The sequence below is a fragment of the Polyodon spathula genome, chromosome 8, assembly GCF_017654505.1.
Source record: "Polyodon spathula isolate WHYD16114869_AA chromosome 8, ASM1765450v1, whole genome shotgun sequence".
Classification (NCBI taxonomy): domain Eukaryota; kingdom Metazoa; phylum Chordata; class Actinopteri; order Acipenseriformes; family Polyodontidae; genus Polyodon; species Polyodon spathula.
The window spans coordinates 42332527-42354060 of NC_054541.1; the positions used below are offsets into that span (position 1 = coordinate 42332527).

At 39.0% G+C, this 21534-nt stretch overlaps 1 protein-coding gene and 1 pseudogene across 3 annotated transcripts; one reads left to right on the forward strand and one right to left on the reverse strand.

Moving 5' to 3' along the window:
• Positions 1 to 4734: 4734 nt before the first annotated feature.
• Positions 4735 to 10692, reverse strand: LOC121319980 (annotated as a pseudogene).
• Positions 10693 to 12171: 1479 nt separating this feature from the next.
• On the forward strand, positions 12172 to 21524 carry irak4 (interleukin-1 receptor-associated kinase 4). Of its 3 annotated transcripts, XM_041258017.1 has the most exons (12): positions 12172 to 12319; positions 12779 to 12940; positions 13255 to 13400; positions 13727 to 13876; positions 14484 to 14644; positions 16833 to 16897; positions 17493 to 17607; positions 18035 to 18144; positions 18330 to 18513; positions 18795 to 18857; positions 19791 to 19949; positions 20152 to 21524. In XM_041258017.1, exons 2-12 carry the CDS (start codon positions 12780 to 12782, stop codon positions 20182 to 20184), a joined length of 1347 nt encoding a protein of 448 aa, XP_041113951.1. In that variant the 5' UTR covers positions 12172 to 12319; position 12779; the 3' UTR covers positions 20185 to 21524. The 3 variants fall into 3 exon arrangements, with proteins under 3 accessions (XP_041113951.1, XP_041113950.1, XP_041113952.1); XM_041258016.1 differs by lacking the exon at positions 20152 to 21524 and having other exon boundaries at positions 19791 to 20143; XM_041258018.1 differs by lacking the exon at positions 20152 to 21524 and having other exon boundaries at positions 12839 to 12940; positions 19791 to 20143.
• Positions 21525 to 21534: the final 10 nt, after the last annotated feature.

Here is a 21534-nt window from a genome sequence, read left to right on the forward strand (position 1 = left end):
TCTCCCCATAGTTATCAACACGCTGTGGCGTCGAGATGGGGAGAGGTGGGAACAGTGGGAGGAACAACACCACCCAATATCCTTCCCAGAGGTTGCTCTCATGGTGGTTAATTACCTGGCGGTAGACATGGGAGATCCACCGGTCACTCCAATAAAGAGAGGTGAGCCGCCTTCCCGGGAGCCAGAGAGGGGTGAGCCGCCTTCCCGGGAGCCAGAGAGGGGCGAGGAGCTGCCGTCGCTCCCAGAGCCAGAGAGGGGTGAGGAGCTGCCGTCGCTCCCAGAGCCAGAGAGGGGTGAGGAGCTGCCGTCGCTCCCAGAGCCAGAGAGGGGTGAGGAGCTGCCGTCGTCCCCAGAGCCAGAGAGGGGTGAGGAGCTGCCGTCGTCCCCAGAGCCAGAGAGGGGTGAGGAGCTGCCGTCGCTCCCAGAGCCAGAGAGGGGTGAGGAGCTGCCGTCGCTCCCAGAGCCAGAGAGGGGTGAGGAGCTGCCGTCGCTCCCAGAGCCAGAGAGGGGTGAGGAGCCGCCGTCGCTCCCAGAGCCAGAGAGGGGTGAGGAGCCGCCGTCGCTCCCAGAGCCAGAGAGGGGTGAGGAGCCGCCGTCGTCCCCAGAGCCAGAGAGGGGTGAGGAGCCGCCGTCGCTCCCAGAGCCAGAGAGGGGTGAGGAGCTGCCGTCGCTCCCAGAGCCAGAGAGGGGTGAGGAGCTGCCGTCGCTCCCAGAGCCAGAGAGGGGTGAGGAGCTGCCGTCGCTCCCAGAGCCAGAGAGGGGTGAGGAGCTGCCGTCGCTCCCAGAGCCAGAGAGGGGTGAGGAGCTGCCGTCGCTCCCAGAGCCAGAGAGGGGTGAGGAGCTGCCGTCGCTCCCAGAGCCAGAGAGGGGTGAGGAGCTGCCGTCGCTCCCAGAGCCAGAGAGGGGTGAGGAGCTGCCGTCGCTCCCAGAGCCAGAGAGGGGTGAGGAGCTGCCGTCGCTCCCAGAGCCAGAGAGGGGTGAGGAGCTGCCGTCGCTCCCAGAGCCAGAGAGGGGTGAGGAGCTGCCGTCGCTCCCAGAGCCAGAGAGGGAGGAGGATCTGCTGTCGCTCCCAGAGCCAGAGAGGGAGGAGGATCTGCTGTCGCTCCCAGAGCCAGAGAGGGAGGAGGATCTGCTGTCGCTCCCAGAGCCAGAGAGGGAGGAGGATCTGCTGTCGCTCCCAGAGAGAGAGAGGGAGGAGGATCTGCCGTCGCTCCCAGAGCCAGAGAGGGAGGAGGATCTGCCGTCGCTCCCAGAGCCAGAGAGGGAGGAGGATCTGCCGTCGCTCCCAGAGCCAGAGAGGGAGGAGGAGCCTGCCGTCACTCCCAGAGCCAGAGAGGGAGTGAGGAGCCGCCGTCGCTCCCAGAGCCAGAGAGGGGTGAGGAGCCTCCGTCGCTCCCAGAGCCAGAGAGGGAGGAGGATCTGCCGTCGTCCTCAGAGCCCGAGAGGGAGGAGCCGCCGCCGCTCTCAGAGCCAGAGGGAGCCGGGCCGCCGCCGCCGCCTCCGCCACCAGAGGGAGCCGGGCCGCCGCCGCCGCCTCCGCCACCAGAGGGAGCCGGGCCGCCGCCGCCGCCTCCGCCACCAGAGGGAGCCGGGCCGCCGCCGCCGCCTCCGCCACCAGAGGGAGCCGGGCCGCCTCCGCCACCAGAGGGAGCCGGGCCGCCGTCGCCGCCTCCGCCACCAGAGGGAGCCGGGCCGCCGTGGCCGCCTCCGCCACCAGAGGGAGCCGGGCCGCCGTCGCCGCCTCCGCCACCAGAGGGAGCCGGGCCGCCGTCGCCGCCTCCGCCACCAGAGGGAGCCGGGCCGCCGTCGCCATGCTACCTTGGACATTCGGGGCCCCCTCAACCAAAGAAGGCTTGGGGGCTCCGACATCAACCCCGCCCACCACCACCCACCATAACAGCCCACCCAAGGGACATAATTGGACTCTTGGGGGGAGGAGGGGGGGGGAAGGGGGGAGTTGGCCGATTGCGGCCGGTGTACGTTGTACATGGGGGGAGGTGTGTGGCAGAGCAAAGCTCTGCCCTTTTAAATTGGCAGGGATGGGGTTAACTTCCCCTACCTGCCTGGGTTTATTATGTTCAGGTGGCTGGGGTTGATTAGTTGATTAGGTTGATTAACGATCAATCAGCTCCCAGCCACCTGATATAAAAGGAGGCCTCTGCTTCTCATTTGGGAGAAGGGAGCTGAGGAAGCAGGTTGGTGTTTGTTTTGTGGTTTTTTGAATTTTCTAAATCCAGTGAAGGCATTGCCCAGCCTGGAAACTTTATTTTTGTGAGTTTTATTTTTGCTTTATTTGTGTTTGAGTATCTGTTATTTTGCCCTTGTGCACTTTATTTTTGTTTATTTATAATAAAACAGTTATTTTTTTGAACTGCAGTCTGTCTCTGGGCCTCTATCCACTCGCCAGCCTGCCACATCTATATATATTGTATGTTTGAAATAACAGGAATAGTCAATTAAAACCACTGCTTTATATTAATCTTAACCTCTTGCCAGCCTCCAAATTAATGGAACCTTACACAGTGAGCCTCAGTAAACTACCGTACTTGGAATTTGTACTCTCCTCTAGGGGCTAATGAATGAATGCATTCCTTTGGTCACAAAAATCTACCTTGATTTACTTGTGTTGCTTCTTCAGCAAGGACATACAGTAAGGCAAACCACATTTGACTACCGGCTTCTCTTCAGATTATAAAATTGTGTTTTTGCATGGAATGCTCAAGATCTGCATAATGGAATTCCAACATTTGAAACAGCTGTGTCAAAACAACAGATTTGCCAAACAAAGCTCAATCCTGTAATGGTGGTTTGTCTCCTCTTGGTTGGAGCCACTACCATCACTCTGAATTCCTCTAGAATGGATGATATTTAATAGTTGCATTAGACAGACATATTATGAAAAACCCTACAAAACAGTTTGTAATGTACTGTACTGTTGTAACAGAAAATAAATAAATAAATAAATAAATAAATAAATACTGCATCTACTACTGCCTACAGCAAACTACTGCCATCTATCGTCATGAAGATTCACTGCAGATTGGAATTTTGAAACTCATTTTCCTGTACTCTATCATTCAAGAATTAATTTTAGAGGCAGCTTCAGAATGATGCATCTACACAGAGTACACCTACTGTATTCAGAAGAAACCTGTTCCAATCTGTCCAGATTCCAAGCATCAAATAGCAGGGACTTGTTTCATGACATCTCTTTACAATTTTCCAGTTAAGTTTATAAAGTACTGAGAAGTGCAACTAAATATATGCATTTGGTATCCTTTCGATATGTCACTAACCCACCATCATATAAGATAGATGGGTTTCAGACAAATGGGTGGATGAACCACAGTAGATGGCACTCTGTTGCTGTGCCGACGCTGTTGAAAGCTTTTTCTTTTAAATGTTGTTATTAATGACTTTCCTCAAACACTACATTTTAATATGCACTGAAGATTCTCAGCTTTCTCACACCATTCATTATGAACAGGGGGGCTCTGATATACAATGCCTGGAGCAGTGTTACCAAAATCACATCATGGTAGTACCAGTCACCATAAATAAATGTTGATTTGTCACAGGCACATTAGAGTCACTTTAAATTCTCTGAAATTCTCTTTTGTATGTACATCGTGAGCAAGGAAAGCTTCCACTGCATTTTTCGGAGCTCCTAACTAATTTAGTACAGGAACTTCAAAGAGCAGAATGTGCAGGTGTGAAAACATGTGTAACAAAGTCAGTGATAATCTCTTTGTTCTTTGTTGTCAAAATGGTTTCTTTTGAAATACAGTATATAATTGTGTTTAAAAACCCCATTTTAAAATTATAAATAGGGTGCTTGTGAACTTTAACACTAAGGGGTACTGTCACAACATTTTAGCATTTTCTTTATAGTTTCTGGGGCCAAGGTCAAAATAGAAGCTCTGGTTCTGTTATCCAATATCTGGTTAAGAACAACATTTAAGTAACAGGGATGGTTATTTGTCACAACATGCCTGTGTTTTTTTGCTTGTCAGTTCCCACACTGAGTATGTGCTTTCTCTCTAAACTTTCAGCAAATATACAAAATACAGATACCACATAGTATAGTTTGATTGTATCACACCCTTTTCACACATGCTAGTTATGACAGCTCAGAAACGGCACTGATGCAGCACATTGGTCTCTGTGAATTGCCTATACCGTTACAGAGCCAAAATATTTTATGCCGTCTCTGAACCATGAGGTGGTTCAGAGATGGCACTGAACCGTCTTCTCCTGTGTGAAATGCTATGCTGGTACTGAAGTGCTATAGTGGGCGTGGATTGAAAGTCAACATCCCACGTGACTGCATGTATACCCAACGGCTCAGTAGAGACACTTGTGTGCAAAGGGGACTCTACATTTTAAATGGATGGGGACTGAGCTACTTATCAGAGTGAATTTGGTCATATTGTGGCCAGCAGGGGGCATTTAATCCACACTGTAACCTCGTATAGAAGTTCAGCATAATCAACAAATCAATTTGCTATTGTTCGGTCACAGGCAACACTTGTAATTATTTATTTAAAGAATAAACTAGAGGGTTTCTTGACCAAACATTATACAAAATACCAAGTAGTAAAACATTTTCATACTTGCATAAACATGGTACAGTAAAAAAAAAAGAAACAAAAGATTTTTTCATTTGTTTTTAAAAATCTACATTTAATTAAGGGAATTGCGTATCAATTGAGCATTTCCATACAAAGGCCACTGATCCTTTTGTACAGCAATGTTGTTATTAAAAAAAAAGTCCCATTGCGTAAACAAAAAGAAACTTAGAGTCATCAGTATCATGAAACAGTATGCAAATGTTAAAATACAAGTGTAAGATAATGTCCTTTTCCAGTTTCATGACATTTGAATAAGTGGTTCTGAGATGTATGTACAAATATAAGAGTGACACAAGGGCGCACTCTATATACCCCCAAATTCTAATACGCTCAAAAACTTGTGCTAAAGAATGTTCTTAGCAAGTCTTATCACACTTGTAAAAGTGGCTTTCTGGATAAATCTAAAACATACTTTGTATGAACGATTCTACTATACACCAGTCGCGGAGGACATGTATCTACATTTAGGGGTCACATTTCATGACCTCCCAAAGGCACACTGTGGCGTAACAAGAAGAGTTAAGATTAAATGACAAAGACAGACAAGATGCAGAAGGAGTGGAGTTATCACTCTGCTCATTTGTGATTTCCTCTGGAGTTTCTTCACTCATAAGCACTCCACTGTCATGCTGTAGCTTGTATGTAAGGTTTTTTGGGTAAGCCAACATCAGTCGATATTCCAGGTATATTTAGCTTCAGAGGATGAACCCTGAATTTACAGGCCTGTAACCCATCTTTAGCCAAGGTTTCTTTGTACCAGTATCCAACTTTGTTGTCTGGATAGGTTATGCTGTTGCCAGGCATTGGAAGAACTACCTTTAAAAAAAAAACAAAAACAAAAAAACAAACAAAAACAAAACAGAAATATTAAATAAATGAAAAGAAAGAAGAGAGCCGATATCCTGACCTGCTGGCCAAATAACATCAGCCATGAATGTGCAGTGGGTTTTATTTGAGTTAGATATGGAATAGGAAAACTAAACCATCTGTTAGTTCCTTTGAACATTTTAACTAGACCTTCATTCTTCGCTATTAGAGCAATGTGCAATGTGGACTTAGTAAAGTTGCTATGTGAACTTTATATGTACTTTCAGGTCCATTGTTATCCATTAATGGACCTGGAGTTGTTCATTTGACCAATGGAGGAGTAAGGTTAGGTACACTTGCAGGTAAAACAGTGTTATAGTGTTTACTGCTCTATACTGAGATGTCTGTATTGCAGCGATACATTTTTAAACCCATTCATTATAGTGCAAATTTTAACAACTCTGCAGGGTGTTCTATATCTTTTTGTTAATATAGCAAAACAACTTATTTGATTTAGTGTGTAAATGTTTTCTTCCTCTTCATTGGCAGTGACAATGTGAACCTGCCATGAAGGTACAATAATGAACATCAAACTCTTTTTAATGGAGTTAACCCACAGTTCTCTGCTACAGTTTGGTTTTAAATCATCGTTATATGTTAAAACAATACAGTACCGAGTTAGGATGCATTACTTTGTTACAACACTCTTTCCATTTAAAAACATTTGCAACCAAACCTTTAGAAAAAATAGCTTTTTAAAATTCTAAATCACTGAAAAAAAAAGAAATCCAAAACCATTATTTGCTGCTTGCTTTATATAGCTGTCAGAAATTACAGTTAAGACTAAAAAGTGCTTAACTTAAGGTTAATCATGACAATATCAGAGAACATGTAGAAATGTGTACTATAATTCTAATGTTCCTTACCCGATTACACTCTATAGTTTTTTCTTCATTCACATCCTTGCTGAAAACTAGGTCCCCTTTTACCACCCTCTGGCCATATGTTTGAAGTCTGTAGGAAGCGGCTTTGTTCCATTTCCTGCTGCAGTACGTGTGGATGTAAAAGACGCGCATGGGATACTGAGCCAGCCTCGGGTGCAGCTCTTCTGCCCCATGCCAAACCGATTCAATGCACGCAGCATCATTCTCTCCCGCACTTTATACTCAGGCATCATTGCAAGTGTTTCTTTAGCATCCGCTAAGAAAAAAAGTTTTCAAAGTTGTGCTACTGTAAATTTGCAGAAAGGTATGTTTTAAAATAAAAGCATTGGACGAGGAGAGACAAGAAGGCCAGACTTGAGGTATCAGTAGAATGAAATACTGGACCTGCATTATATGCACCGTATGCAAATGTAAAATGTAGAGATGGCTCCACATGCCACCAAATTCTGAAACTTTCAATAACTTGTGCAGCACACAACAGAGCCCAAGTAACGTATTGAGAATGTGGGGTCTATTCACTCATGACAAGTATATGCAGGATGATGGATGCTGAAACTTACGGCATTTTCAGTACTACAGTAGTTCTACTTTCATGACATGTATTCTGTTAAATTGGAAGATTTGAGGCTACACCTATGAAAGCTACTAGTTCTTACCAGTTTGAAGAAAATGCCTCTTTGCCCTGTCAAGAGGATCATCCACTTCTGGTGTAAAGAACAGCTTGACAGCCGTCACCTGCAAAATACAATAATAATAATAATAATAATAATAATAATAATAATAATAATAATAATAATAATAATAATAACAACAACAACTCCATCTAGGGTTTGGAATTACATATCAATGTAATTACAGCCTTAAAGTTTTTATGAATTTTTTTTTTTTGTTTGTTTTAATACAAGGTGAATAGGGAATAAAAATAAAACAGAACTATGACCAATGCTTGCTCAAATCAAAGATGCCAATAAAAATAACTTTCTAAACCAAACTCATGTCTCTGCACCTGCCCTCTCCTCCTCATCCGCACCATAACCAATGAAGAGGTTTTACACAACATCTTTAAAGTCTGCTAAAGCTAAGACACACAAATACTGAAATTAATACTAAACAGGATCAGAACAGAAAAATACCATGTCTTCTTTCAGCAGACCCAATCCTATATGGTCAGCCTGAACATTCTGTCCCATCTCTGTGGCCCACAGTAGTTCACAAATCCTTTAGTCTGAAAATGAAAAGGGTCTAGTTACAAAGACAATGAAAATAAAACAAAGGTCATTTCTACTCATGTATGACAGTGTATATTTTGCTACACTTCTAAAGGCTAGCATGCGTTGAGGTCTGCAGTCCATATTTGTTTTATGAATCAGTCAAGAAAGTAAGTGAGGTAAGTGTGTCCTAAATATGATTTTATATTTTGTTTAAATATAGCTCTTACAGAACAATGAATAACTTTCTCACTGTGGCATAGACTCCTCGGAGGTGTCTGATGAGTTTGTGAATGTCATAGTTATTTACATCATCGATTTGGTTTGTTTGAATTTAAGGTAGTCAGAAAACACTGAAAGAAAGGTTTTTATGATGATTTTAGTGTTTGCAGCATTTTTGTTTTGTAGTATCTTTTGGCCATGTGATGAGGTTTTAACCAATCACATGCCAGAATTCTAAAGACAGATTCATATATATATATATATATATATATATATATATATATATATATATATATTATATATACACACACACACACACACACACACACATAGTACCAGTCAAAAGTTTGAGTACACTTGCTGGAAACTAGGTTTTTTCATAATTAACAATGTTTTACGTTGTATATGTTTCTGTAAATACTTGAAAATGAAAACACATGTTACAATATACAAAACAAAACATAAGGAGTATCAAAGCAATGTTCAAGAAAATTGAAAATTGTCTCTAAATCTTGCATTCCTCAAAATAGCCACCCTTTGCCTTAATAACAGCCTCACAGACACAAGGCATTCGGTTAACAAGTTTCAGCAGGAAATCACCCGACATGTCTTCCCAGCTCTTCTGCAGCAATTCCCAGAGATGTAGGGCACTTGTGGGTAGCTTTGCTTTGACTCTTCTGTCCAGTTTGTTGCATACAAGTTCAATGGGATTGAGAGGTCATTAGACTGAGTTGTCCTTCACTTTCCTTCTTAGCCAGATATTTCTTGTACAACTTTGAGGTGTGTTTCAGGTCATTATCTTGCTGAAGAATGAAGGACTGCCCAACTAGCTGTAATCCTGATGGAATGGCATGCCTCTGAAGCATGCAATCATGGACCCTCACCTGTTAACAATAATTGGTGACAACAGGTTAATTAGGAAACATGCTAGTTAACTCAGAGAACATCTAACAAAGACACTTTTACACTTAGTCCAGTGTTCTAACATCATGTTATACACATTTCAAATTTTTAACTGACTTGGGCTTCAGACTCAAATCCCCCTGCTTTGAGTAACCATTTCATTGAAATTGACCAGATTTACATTTTCATTTAAACATGTTTGAATGCAATTCACTTATGATTATCAGCTTATATAAGTACATATATCATATAATGAAATATTAAGTGCTTATAGACAAGTTTATACAGTTAAAAGCATAGATAATCATGAAAAACCTAGTTTCAAGCAGGTGTACTCAAACTTTTGACTGGTGTGTATATATATATATATATATATATATATATATATATATATATATATATATATATATATATATATATATATATATATATATATATATATATCAGGAAAAGGCTGTGTTGCATATTTTTACCTTGACATTGTCAAGTGCTTCATGCACAAGATCTTTCAGGTCTTCAGAGGAATCGGCACTGTGCTTCTTAATGTTTCTTACAAGTATATCAACGTGATTTCCTCTGAGCTGTCCTAGTCGAATTGACTGATCTGCAGGACGCATGTTCTACAAGTTCATAGCTTTCTTTCGGAAAGTAGAGGCCACTTCCTTTAACCAGCATAAACTAATTAATTAATTAATTAATTAATAAAAATACACGCATAAGATAATTCTGTCTTTTCTCACCCAAATCAAGCTTCTTTAAGCTTATCATCATCATCTCAGGAAATTGAAACAGCACAATGTACTGTACCTCTCTGGTGAGACTTTCTCCCCAACCATAGTTTGGTTCGTGACAGCCCTTTTGTCTTTGATGCCAGCATAACTGAAGTCTGATGGAAGCACACCCACAGCTGAGGCCAAGTTGCTTATTGCTTCCAAGGTTTCCATATTTTCTTTTTGCAGTGTGAATGTTGTAAGGAAGAATTAGTACATGTTATTCTATACTGTAACTGTAAATGCAGAATAACTGACAACATGAATATTAATAGCAGGAATTACAAAATAAAAAAATGCACAATAATAATTATATAATACAGATGTGAACTGAATTATCATCCTGATGATATGTAAAAGTAACGTAACAGCAAAGATGAATGTAATACTAAGGTTAAGGTCACAAATATGAATATACAAATATATATATATAGTGTATCATTTCCTTACCTGTATATAGAACGTCCTCATCCTGCGCATCAATAACATCCCTCTTCTTGGACCGCTGCTTTTTTTCTCTAAACCTTACAGTAATGGCAGCATTCTGTTGGCCACTGCCGCTGTTATCCACCACAAAGCATTTGGTTTCCACCAGCTTGCCAAAGTGTTTACTGAGAAAATGATGAACAGCTTTTCTGTGCTCCTTGTTGTCGTCATGCTGAAAAGTAAATATTGAGTTTGGTGCTTTCGCATCTAAAAATCTGAAAAAGCCTTCAGATTCTTCCTCCAAAACCAACTGGGAAAGCTCTTTATAGTGGGCATCTTCTTTGACAAGAATCTCACACTGGTTTGTGATGGTCATCAGGATGTGGGTACTTCCTGATTGACGTGGCAAACTGTGCCAGTGCTTCGTTCACCAAACTTTCTAAAATGAAGTTGAGATCTTGGGCCTCTTCATGTAGAATAGCAGTCTGAAATGTATCTAAGTCAGTATTGTGGTTGTCTAACACCACTTTACCACATGAATAATCTGTATCTTTTACTACAACAGCTGATATCTTCGGCTTTTTGTTTGGCTTCTGGTGGTATGGTTCGGTGTGTTCAGATATTGAGTGGCAAAGCACTTCATTCAAATTGTCCACATTTACCAATTGCCCATTCATACTAATCTCTATCACCACAATGTCACTGGTGGACTTTTTTTATGCTTCCATGGAAGCCACGATGATCACTAATAGAAGACAGTGAAGACATACAGGCAGTTCCATTTGTACTTTCTCCCATTGCTACTTCAGATACTGATAGTTGTAAATGAAATAAAGAAGTATTGAACACATATGCTTTGAATATGTGTGTGTGTGTATATATATATATATATATATATATATATATATATATATATATATATATATATATATATATAGATCACTAAAATTCCACAAATTGATTTTTATTTTCCACATTTTACAGATATCCTAAGCCCCTTTCATACTGGCATGCTCTACCCAGGTCAGAATGTACCACGGTCAAGACCCGGTGTCATGCGGGTAGGGTACACGATTTCACACTGTGTTTCATAAAGCATCCTTGACCTGGGTGACAGAAGCAAGTACACAATATGCCTATCAATGACATAATAAGCCTATCAATGCCCCGGGAGCAGCTTGTTACTGATGCATCCATCCAAGCTTCTCTGGATTGAACCGTTGGCCCAAATGTTGATTAGAACAAATGTTTCTACATCCCTGCTGCAGTCTGGCTCTTGCTGTGTCTCAAACAACACAAATATGGCTAAACAGAATAAACAGACATGTTCCTTGCAGAAGTGAAACCTTCATGCAAGCATGGCTGTTTGTTATTGGTTGGCAAAGGCAGTCAAGCATTTTGTCTCGCTCAACCCGGGTCAAAGCGTGTCAACCCACACCTGAGGTGGGTTGCTGGGACCAGGTTAACCCAGTTCCGACCCAGGTATGTGGTTTCACACTACGCAGGACTGTGACCCGGTTAGCCAGGACCCGGGTAGGGGTGCCAGTGTGAAAGGGCCTCTAGGTGAAACGGATGTGATTAGGGAGTCAAATGACACTGTCAATGGATGTTATTTTATTTAACAATATAAAAGATGTCTGTACCCTCCACTAATTAAAAAAAAGTTAGTTGAATTATTTGTTGTCGTTTTGTTTGTAACAGTATGCATGCTGTTAATGTATAAAAGTGTGGAAGAAAATACAACGTATAACGGTAACTACACGTCACTAATAATAATAATAATAATAATAATAATAATAATAATAATAATAATAATAATGTTAATTATGTCACAATAATGTTTTTTTTTTTTTCAGCTAAATAAATGAAAACAATATTGCTTTGTGTGATTCTTGCTCAGTATAGTTCAAGCATCCAATCATGTAATTGAATATCGTGAAGAAGTTGGTTGAAAGAGCGCTGTGCAAGTGTCCGGATGTTGTACTATAAAGTAAACAACAGCGAGTAAGTTCAATTCGTGCAAATGAGAATAACTGCAAAATGTGAAAGCAAGTGCCTTCAAACTCAACTCTGATAAGGAAGTCAAACCGACTGTCTCGAGTACAGTTCTTTGCGTTAATCTACTCAAAACAAAACTCTTCCTGCGTGTATTTCCCAGGCTTTCACAACACGGATAAAGAGCCTTTCCTTGTCACGTGACGTTACAATTAAAGGGAATTTCTCAGTTTACAGGCCAATATTCTATGCCGACATATTCAGTTTAAAGGTAAAGTGTGCAAGGACACGGAAGTACAGTATGTGAGTTTCCTAACTTGTGAAACATTGTTTTCTTCAAAAGATTATAATAACATCATCTTTTTTCATTTCATTCAGTTTCAAATGTGGCAAAGTCGTAAAGCTTTATAAAGGTAAGTTAAAATTAAATATGTGGTTGTATGTGAACTTTTATTTAACAACAGTAAGCTATTTGATTAATATTATTTGTATTACAAAAACTAAAAAATATATGAAGATGTATTTATAGAACATTACTATGTTAGGCGTCCATCAGAAAATAAATAAATAAATAAATAAATAAATATATTTTTAAAATGTGCTTAATAATATGCTATGTGTAAAATAATTAAAACGCATTGTTTATTATTCAGTTTTTTTTTAAAATATGTTTTTAAATGTGATTTATTTATTAAGACCACGGTATTGTCATGTCCATTGATGCATTTTTAGGGTATTCGTTTGACCTGTTCTGAATGCTAGCAGGTGTTTTCATACTTAACGTCCTGTATTGTTTTTTTTTTTGTTTGGTTTTTTTTTTTCGGTTTTTGTTTTTGTTTGTATTTTTACATATTTGTCTTGTTTTCTAATAGAATGAGCAAACCAATAACTTCGTCTACTTATGTTCGGTGCCTAAATCATGGAATGTTTAGAAAACTTGCAGATTATCTGGACCCTCAAAATGACTGGAAGAAAATTGCAGCGGATATCATTAAACCAACAGGGGAACCAAGATATAACCAATTTCACCTAAGGTAAGATTCATATGTTTGGAGGATACTGTAGTGTAGAGTATTGCAATAAATATCCCGTGGCTGGTTTAAAGCCAGCTTGGCAAATAGCCAGATTTGCAATGGTTATAAGTGGTTCTTTTGCAGTTAATAAAATATTGTGATTAGGTCCTTGTTAAGGTCATTTGACTATGTGTTCAGTAGCTGAGTAGTAATACGCGCAAAGAATGATTTAAAAAAAATCTGAGGAGAAAACTAATACATTGAAATTTGAAGCTAAATATTGTGCTTTTTGTATGTCACTATTTTTTTTTTTACTATTATTATTTTTATAAAAGGAGATTTGAAGGAGTAGTAGCCATGGGGAAAAGTCCTACCACTGAATTACTGTATGACTGGGGAACCACAAACTGCACGGTCGGGGACCTTGTGGACATTTTATTACGAAACCAGCTTCTTGCACCTGCTAACATACTACTTCCAGGTAAACAAACCTAGTTAATCCACATCTTGAAGTGATATTAAAAATCTGATTTATGTTAATTATTTGGCCTCCCAGTGGCTCACCTGGTAATGCTAAGTGTGGTTTGCTGGATGAGTTATGCCGACAGGGGTGGGTAAGTACACATAATTGGACATTACAAAACTAGAGAGAAAAAAAAAAAAAAATAGGGCACTCTAGTATTTTTAAATAATATATATATATATATTATATATATATATATATATATATATACATTTTTTTTACATATTAAAAAAAAAACATTTTTTAAATGAGATTACATTTTTATGTTTCATTTATTTGGGCAGATGTTGTAAAAGAAACACCGGCTTCACAACCAATTGCCCCTCTGAGTTCCCAGGACACTATTCCTTATGTTGAACCCACGATGCAAAATCTAACTGAGCCTCAATCTCCAACTATGGACAGCAGAACTCCAGAGGAGCTCAGTGACACAGGTTAGTTTAAAGGGTATCATTACAGGTCACCACATAACAATATGGTAGCACATTTATTGGATCTTAAAAACATTCACATTTTTTTTGTTAGATTTACGGTAATTGGAAGACCTGAGAAATGGTTATTTTCAACACATCTGAAAGGTTTATTAGGTCACAAATGAAGGGCAACCCATGGACACACTGCAGCATTACATTTACCAAATGAATTATCGTTTTAGAATGACAAGGTTAGAGAAGTATGGCACAGAAAGCATTTGCAACAGTAACCAGTTTGAATCTGAAAACCTGAAGAAATGGTTACAAAAAATACACTCTACTTGTAGGGAAGTGACAGGAGCTTATGATTTGGACAGATTTATAAAATTCTACAGATGAACAGTTTGATCAGGTGTGTTATAGCCTATTTTGTTCATGACTTGTAGCATTTTTGCTAAAGCTGTTGTGTGTGTGTGTGTGTGTGTGTGTGTGTGTGTGTGTGTGTGTGTGTGTGTGTGTGTGTGTGTGTGTGTGTGTGTGTGTGTGTGTGTGTGTGTGTGTGTGTGTGTGTGTGTGTGTGTGTGTGTGTGTGTGTGTGTGTGTGTGTGTGTGTGTGTCTACTCTGCAGGCTTCCACAACTTTACATTCCATGAACTGATGAAGCTCACGAGTAACTTTGATGAACGTCCAATGTCCTCAGGTGGCAATAAGCTTGGAGAGGGAGGCTTTGGCATAGTGTACAGAGGCTGTTTCGACAACAAAGTAGTGGCAGTGAAAAAACTTACAACAGTAAGTGTGTGGCATATCGATAAAACAAGTTTAATTTCAGATCACTACATTTCAGAACAGATGTGTATACCAGGACTGTTACAAGTTTCTCAGTAGATCCGGGTTTAAAGCTAAAAGTATAAATGGAGAGTTAAACTTAACCTGCAATTGGGAATCTGTCAAAACTGAAGTTAATGAGACCTCAAATCTATAGTCGTGCCTAAACGTATTGTCAGCCTTCTTTTTTCCAGTTCAATATACTCTAATTCAAATTGATATTATTACCATGCAGTAAATGTGAGTATGTGTATGTTATGACCAAATTCTAAAGTCGACCAATGACGACCATGACCAGGCACTGTTGTCAGATACCAAAAGCAATGGCCGGTGACAGCATTGGCCAGTCATTGACTGCATTGCCCAATTTTGTCGGCCAGTGTTGTCATGAAGATCTAAATAACAAGATTTGCCGGACATTGATGACATTGCCCAGTACTAGGTGGTCAATGTTGAAACAATCATAATTACAACTGCTGAAATATACTGGAGGTAAAAAAAAAAAAAAAAGCAATGTTTTATATTTTCGAATATTTCATTGCTTTATTCAACAACATGTATTCAATATTTAAGTGGACCAACAGTACAGATTGAAATTAACAACAATTCACAGCATGAACACTTTTTGTAACCTTGGCCACCTGTCAGTAACAACTTTGAAGCCACTTCTCGAAGGTTTTTCTGTGTACCTTTAATGGTGATAATTATTATCTTTTTTTTAAATTTAGTTGTTGTAGTTGGCTTCGAGTGAATAGCTGCTTGAGGGTACCTTTTGTAGTTTATAGCTTGTAGAATTCCATGTCTATGACTTCCATTACCACAGCAAGTATGATCACTGCGGCCACGATCTACATCTGGTACTGGCATGAGCACAGCGTTGTCGACTTCAGCCGATGGGTGTTTATCATCAGATGTCTCCTTCATTTTTTTGGCTTGAACTTCTAATGCTTGTGTGGCTGATTTCCTACCATCCAAAATATCTTTCTTTCGATGGCAAAGAAAGCAAGTTACTTTTATGCCATAACCTTCCATTTCTTAATCAGTTTTACTGCAGATGCTGTGGACAGTTCCTTTGCATACGATGCAAGAGTGTGCATTCGATGATTGCTTGGCACAAATAGTACAAGTGCTATCTGTGTCTGTATCCGTGCTTTCGATTTAAGCTGACACTGCTTTACCCATGGGCTGGGATCTAATATCGGCTGAATTTTCACTTACTGAAGATTCCAACATGGATACTGTGTGTGATTTGGGTTCATCATCGTCCAGTAACTGGATGGGATCTTTTTCACTCTTGAGCTCTTGTATAACATTACGAAATTAGGCAAATGTTTTTGGTAAACTATAATGAACCGGTATTCTTTACAAGGCTGGGGCGGCATGTCAATCAAGTCCACTTGAGCGCGTGAGTGAAGGTGGTTACTTACAATAGGCTTACAAACCAAACCTTTTCTTTTTTTTGTTGGCATTGCTTGCAAAAGGATAGATACATCATTATAACTTCTTTAATAATGTTGCAGTATTTGTTTAAGTTCTTGTACCATTCGGTTTCTTCCACCATGCCTCATTGAAACATGAGTAACGTGTAGGATATCGAACAGCTCATCAATGGTAATATAATACTGTATGTCTGAGTTGGACTCACTAACCGGCTTTATCAGCTCTCCCGATTACCAACAACCACCTCATACCTTGCCAGCCTTTGATAGTCTTGAGCAACTTTCTTCTGCTTCACATTTGTCTCCTTCACACAGTGCAAAACACTGTACATTTCTTGTGTTAAAAATAAGCTTTTTGTTTATCAACTCACAAACTTTATTATCAAAACACTGCCTGAACTCACATGTACTCTCAGTGGACGCCATTTTATAAGCTAGCGATGTCAATTGGCAGTAACACACCATTGCGCAAGATTCTCTGGGCATTGTTAACAATGGCCGGTCAATGTCCGAAGCGCGCAAAATTAGCGGCTATTGACGTCAATGCCCTTGTCAGAGCCCAAGAGCAATGGCCAATTGTAACATTAGCCAATTTTCGGTCTTTGGCCGTAACATATGAACCATATATTTTCTCAACATTTGTATTTGTAATTATGAACAAAATAGCAATATGTCAGGCTTCATCTGGAAATAGATGTCTTTTTTTTTTTCAGGTGCCCGAGTTTTCTCTTCAAGAATTGAGACATCAGTTTAATCAAGAAATCAAAACTATGATGATGTATGTTGTGGTATTACCATTTCTCATTTTTAACTGTGTAAAACTTCCTGCAACAAAGTTGTTTCTTGCTAGCTTTTTTCCATTATAATACTGTATCTTTGTATCTTCTGAAAATGTGATGTGTGTGTGTGTGTGTAATATATATATATATATATATATATATATATATATATATATATATATATATATATATATATATATATATATATATATATAAAGCCATAAATATTTTATAAACTTTTATTATGCATTTTTCACGTATGAAAAAATTGCAAACATTTTTGGGCACGAATATTAAATTCCACTAACAATACATACTTTGTATATTGCAACAGGTCGCCAACATTTCTGGAGCAAAATTGGTTTTATGGGTGTGATTCGCAAATATTTATGGCTTTACAGTGTGTGTGTGTGTGTGTGTATAATATACTGTAGCATTGAATATGATGAAAAGTTTTTCAGTTGTAAAACTTTCCACACTTGTTGCATAAACTAAATATTTAAGGCGTTGAGTCTGAATACTCAAAAGGCAGCACACAGGACATGACTTGTTTTTTCCTGATAAGTAATACAAAGCAGCTTTTCTTTTATCTAGGTGCCAACATGAAAACCTTGTAGAAATGATCGGTTTCTCTTCCGATGGGGATCATCCTTGCTTAGTGTATGCTTACATGTCCAATGGCTCTTTGCTAGACAGACTGGCCTGCCGGGTAAATATTTTCCTTTAACAACAATTGTATCTAACTACTAAACAGCAGTATACTGCAGTTCCAGTATCCTAAACATACAGGATAGCGTGAGCTGAGCTATTCCCTTTGAACTGGGAAAGTATTTGTGTTGGTACTGGCATGGTAACCAAGGACAGGAAGGTAATTTTATAACTGGGCCAGCAACTCTGACCATAAAAATACATAACAGAAACAAGGTTTGATGGAATAGCAACTCATCATTTTAAACCTTTTACTTGGGTTTAAAACATAAACATGGGTATATGTTATGACTCAACATCTTTTTTTGAAGTTTAACAATTTGTGGATTTGTAAGTAATAATTGTTAATATTCACAGTGCTGTATAAATATCCCCTTATATTGTTTCTGCAATATTAAATGTTAATTGCAGGTTTTCTGCTTATTTAGGATGGTACAAGCCCACTGCCTTGGAGTACCCGGTGTTCCATTGCTGTAGGTACAGCTAGAGGTATTGAATATTTACACAGCAAGAATCACATTCACAGGGACGTTAAAAGGTACTTATTCAGAAGTTCAGCAATGAATATGCTTGAACGCATTGTGTAGAAAGCAAATCGGTTGAATGGGAAGATGTTTCTAATTTCTTTGTCATTATAAAGCTGTTTTGTTATTGTGTGGTTATTTGGGTAAACTGTTTTATTTATTTATGTATTATTTATTTATTTATTTTTTTGGTTCATAGCGCAAATGTCTTGCTGGATAAAATGCTTGTGCCAAAGATTGCAGACTTTGGGCTCACTCGAGCTTCAGAAAAAATGACCTCAACAGTAATGACAGAAAAGGTTGTGGGTACGACTGCTTACATGGCACCTGAGGCATTGCGAGGGGAGGTCACGCCCCTGTCGGATGTTTTTAGTTTTGGTGTAGTAAGTAAACTTCTGTGTTTTAAAAAGTTATGATGTGATGGATAAAACCGAAAATAATAGCGAATCAAAATGACCAGGTTACATTAGTTAAGATATCTCTCATATTTAATACATTCCAATGGCCCGTGAAGATCCTGTGTGACACAGTTAGGTGTATCGAGAGACCTGAATTAAAAACAAACCGATCCCAATTCTTTTTTGTGAAATGCTGAAAATTCTGAAAATAATTACTGCTTCACTGTGAAGATGTAATGTTAAGGCAGTGTACTTAATGATTACAGGTTTTGCTGGAAATAATATCAGGTCTTCCACCATTTGATGAGAACCGTGAACCACAGCTACTGGTAATGCATGGATTACGTTTCTTTTTTCTGAGCCCTATTCCATACCACTTGTAATGATCATTGACACAATTTTGCTATGGAACATAAATAAATGGGTTTGTGACCCCCCCCCCCCCCCCCCCCTTCCCTTATTGATCTCTTTTCTTTTCTTAAATGCACTGCAGTGTAAGTTCTTGAGCAGTGTCTTCCTAACATTGTTATATCGTCTGTCAACAATTTAAAGTGGTTATGAGCATTGCATCTAGCATATTTTTGGCACAAATTTCTTCTAGATTCTCAAGGTCAGATTTGATCATGGGTAGAGAAAAAATAAAAAGCTCCAGTCCAGTGTGTTTGAAGGACACTGATTTTACATGTACAGAAGACTGTAAACATTTACAATGTCTTTAGACTATTTCCTACCACATGATTGATTGAAGTTGAGTAAGCATACATGACCCATAAAGCCAGCTATTTAAGGGTTCTGTGAGATTAAGGTTATTTTTTTTTTATCATCCATCTTCTGTCTGTACTGAGGCAATGTAATGGTAATTTTTGCCAAGATGAATAAAATAAATGGAAATCTTTTATTGAAAGTGCTGACAGGCTGAAAAAAATGCAAATGATACACTATGTAGTAACAGTCATTCATGAAACTGACAATAAGATGCAATGTGATTTGGCAATGTAATTTACCTATATAATACTTTCAGCATACAATTAGCCTCGCCACCAGCACAGACATTATAATTCTTATATATACCCTCACCCCCAGCACATGGATTATAATTCTGATATATTTTCAGTACACACATACAGTACACTTCCTCTGTTCATGTTTTAAATAAGTCCTTAGGTGTATGTGTTGCATTTATTTTTTCATGATAGCAGTATTTAAAATTGATATTTTAGTCGGAATGCAGAAAAGATTTCACTAGTGCTTTGTTTTTTCAGTTGGATATTAAAGATGAAATTGAAGATGAGGAGATGACAGTAGAGGATTATGTGGACAAGAAAATGGAAGAGTTTGGCATGCCATCAGTAGAGAAAATGTATTCAATCGCTACCCAGTGTCTTAATGAGAGAAAGAACAGGCGGCCAGATATGAAGAAGGTTTGTGGTCTAATTATTTTGTATGGCTATGGTGTATGTTGCCCCCCCCCACCCCAATTGATCATTCATTGACTTAACATCACTGAACACCATGGAAATCAGTTCACATACGTAAGGCAACAGGGCACCAAGCTGATACTATCTAGCTGATTAAAAAGTATGATTTTTACTAAAATCTATTTGTCCATCTACTTTTTTGCAGGTCAATGGATTGCTTGAAGAAATTAGGGCTTAATTCTTGTGTATTTGGAATGAGACAACTAAACATTTAAGTAAAGCAAATTGATGCTTTATTTTCTACAATCTAATATATTTGGTCATATCCTGTGTTATTCCATCATATTGAGTTTTTTGGAAGGAAATGTCAATCAATCTATTTTATATAGTGCCTTTCATAGTCGACTATCACAAAACACTTTACTAGATGCAGTGACACCAAAATCCGTAATACTTTAAATACAGAGAAGTGCACAACACAGTGCATAACTGTGACAGTCTGTAGTTGTTTTCTGTACTGTAAATTATGTGAAGTGTAAAGCTGAATGAATGTGCCTGCTGACCAGTGGGGCCTACTTACCTGTTACAACTGCGATTACTATTTTAAATGTATGTAATAAAACATGTATTTTTTGTAAATGCAAAAATATAATATCCATTCAAATGACTAGGGTCCTTGAATAAAACACTCCTTAAAACAGTCCTTAAAGTTCTGTTGATAGGGCACCAAAGTTCCTACCAAAGCATCCCTTTCCTTATTGTAGACAGTTGCTGCCTAGTAGCATAGCTTTTTATGGAGTGCCTTCTGAAGTGCCATCATGTGCATCTCTGTGTAGCGCAATATTATGACAAGGTATCAAACAGCACATAAACAACTCTAAAATAGAAAGGATCACACATAGGTTAATTTGATCAATGGGTAAAGGTTTCTTTTGTATTCTTTCAAGTCCACACAATGTGCAAAAATGTAATTACAAAGAAACAGTAAAAAATGAGATTTATGTAGGTAATCTAAGAAGCTTGATATCCTGGACACATTTGTTTCTTCTTCATTAACAGTAACCTATAATGGTTCCATACATCCAAATCTGTATCTAAACCAGGGTTGGTCAAAGTTGTCTCTTCCACTCCCGGCCGTTGTTCCAATCCTGTTCTCAATTGTTTAATTGAACCAATTCAACCTCATCCTGTCATTATGTCATTTTGCCTGTTAAACCTCCAGGACTGATTGGCCACCCCTGACCTAATCCATAAAAACACTTTGTGCATTATTCCTTATATAACTCATAACTTAAAGTTTTGCGAATGACCCATATGCTCCTATTTATTAATCTTATTCACTCCAGCCTACAATTTGCTCCTTTGGTAGAATGGAAGATAGAATTGGGAATGTCTACCTGTTGTGTCTTACTGAATTTATAACTGGGTTGTTTTCCTTTACAAGAACTATAGCAAATTGCACCCGAGTACAAACAGATTTGATAAATTGGGGTCTGCTGCAGCAGATCATTCACAGCAATAATTCATACCAGTTTATAAACCTGAAATGCGTAAAGGTGAAGAAAAATTAATGACTGAATTTATTATG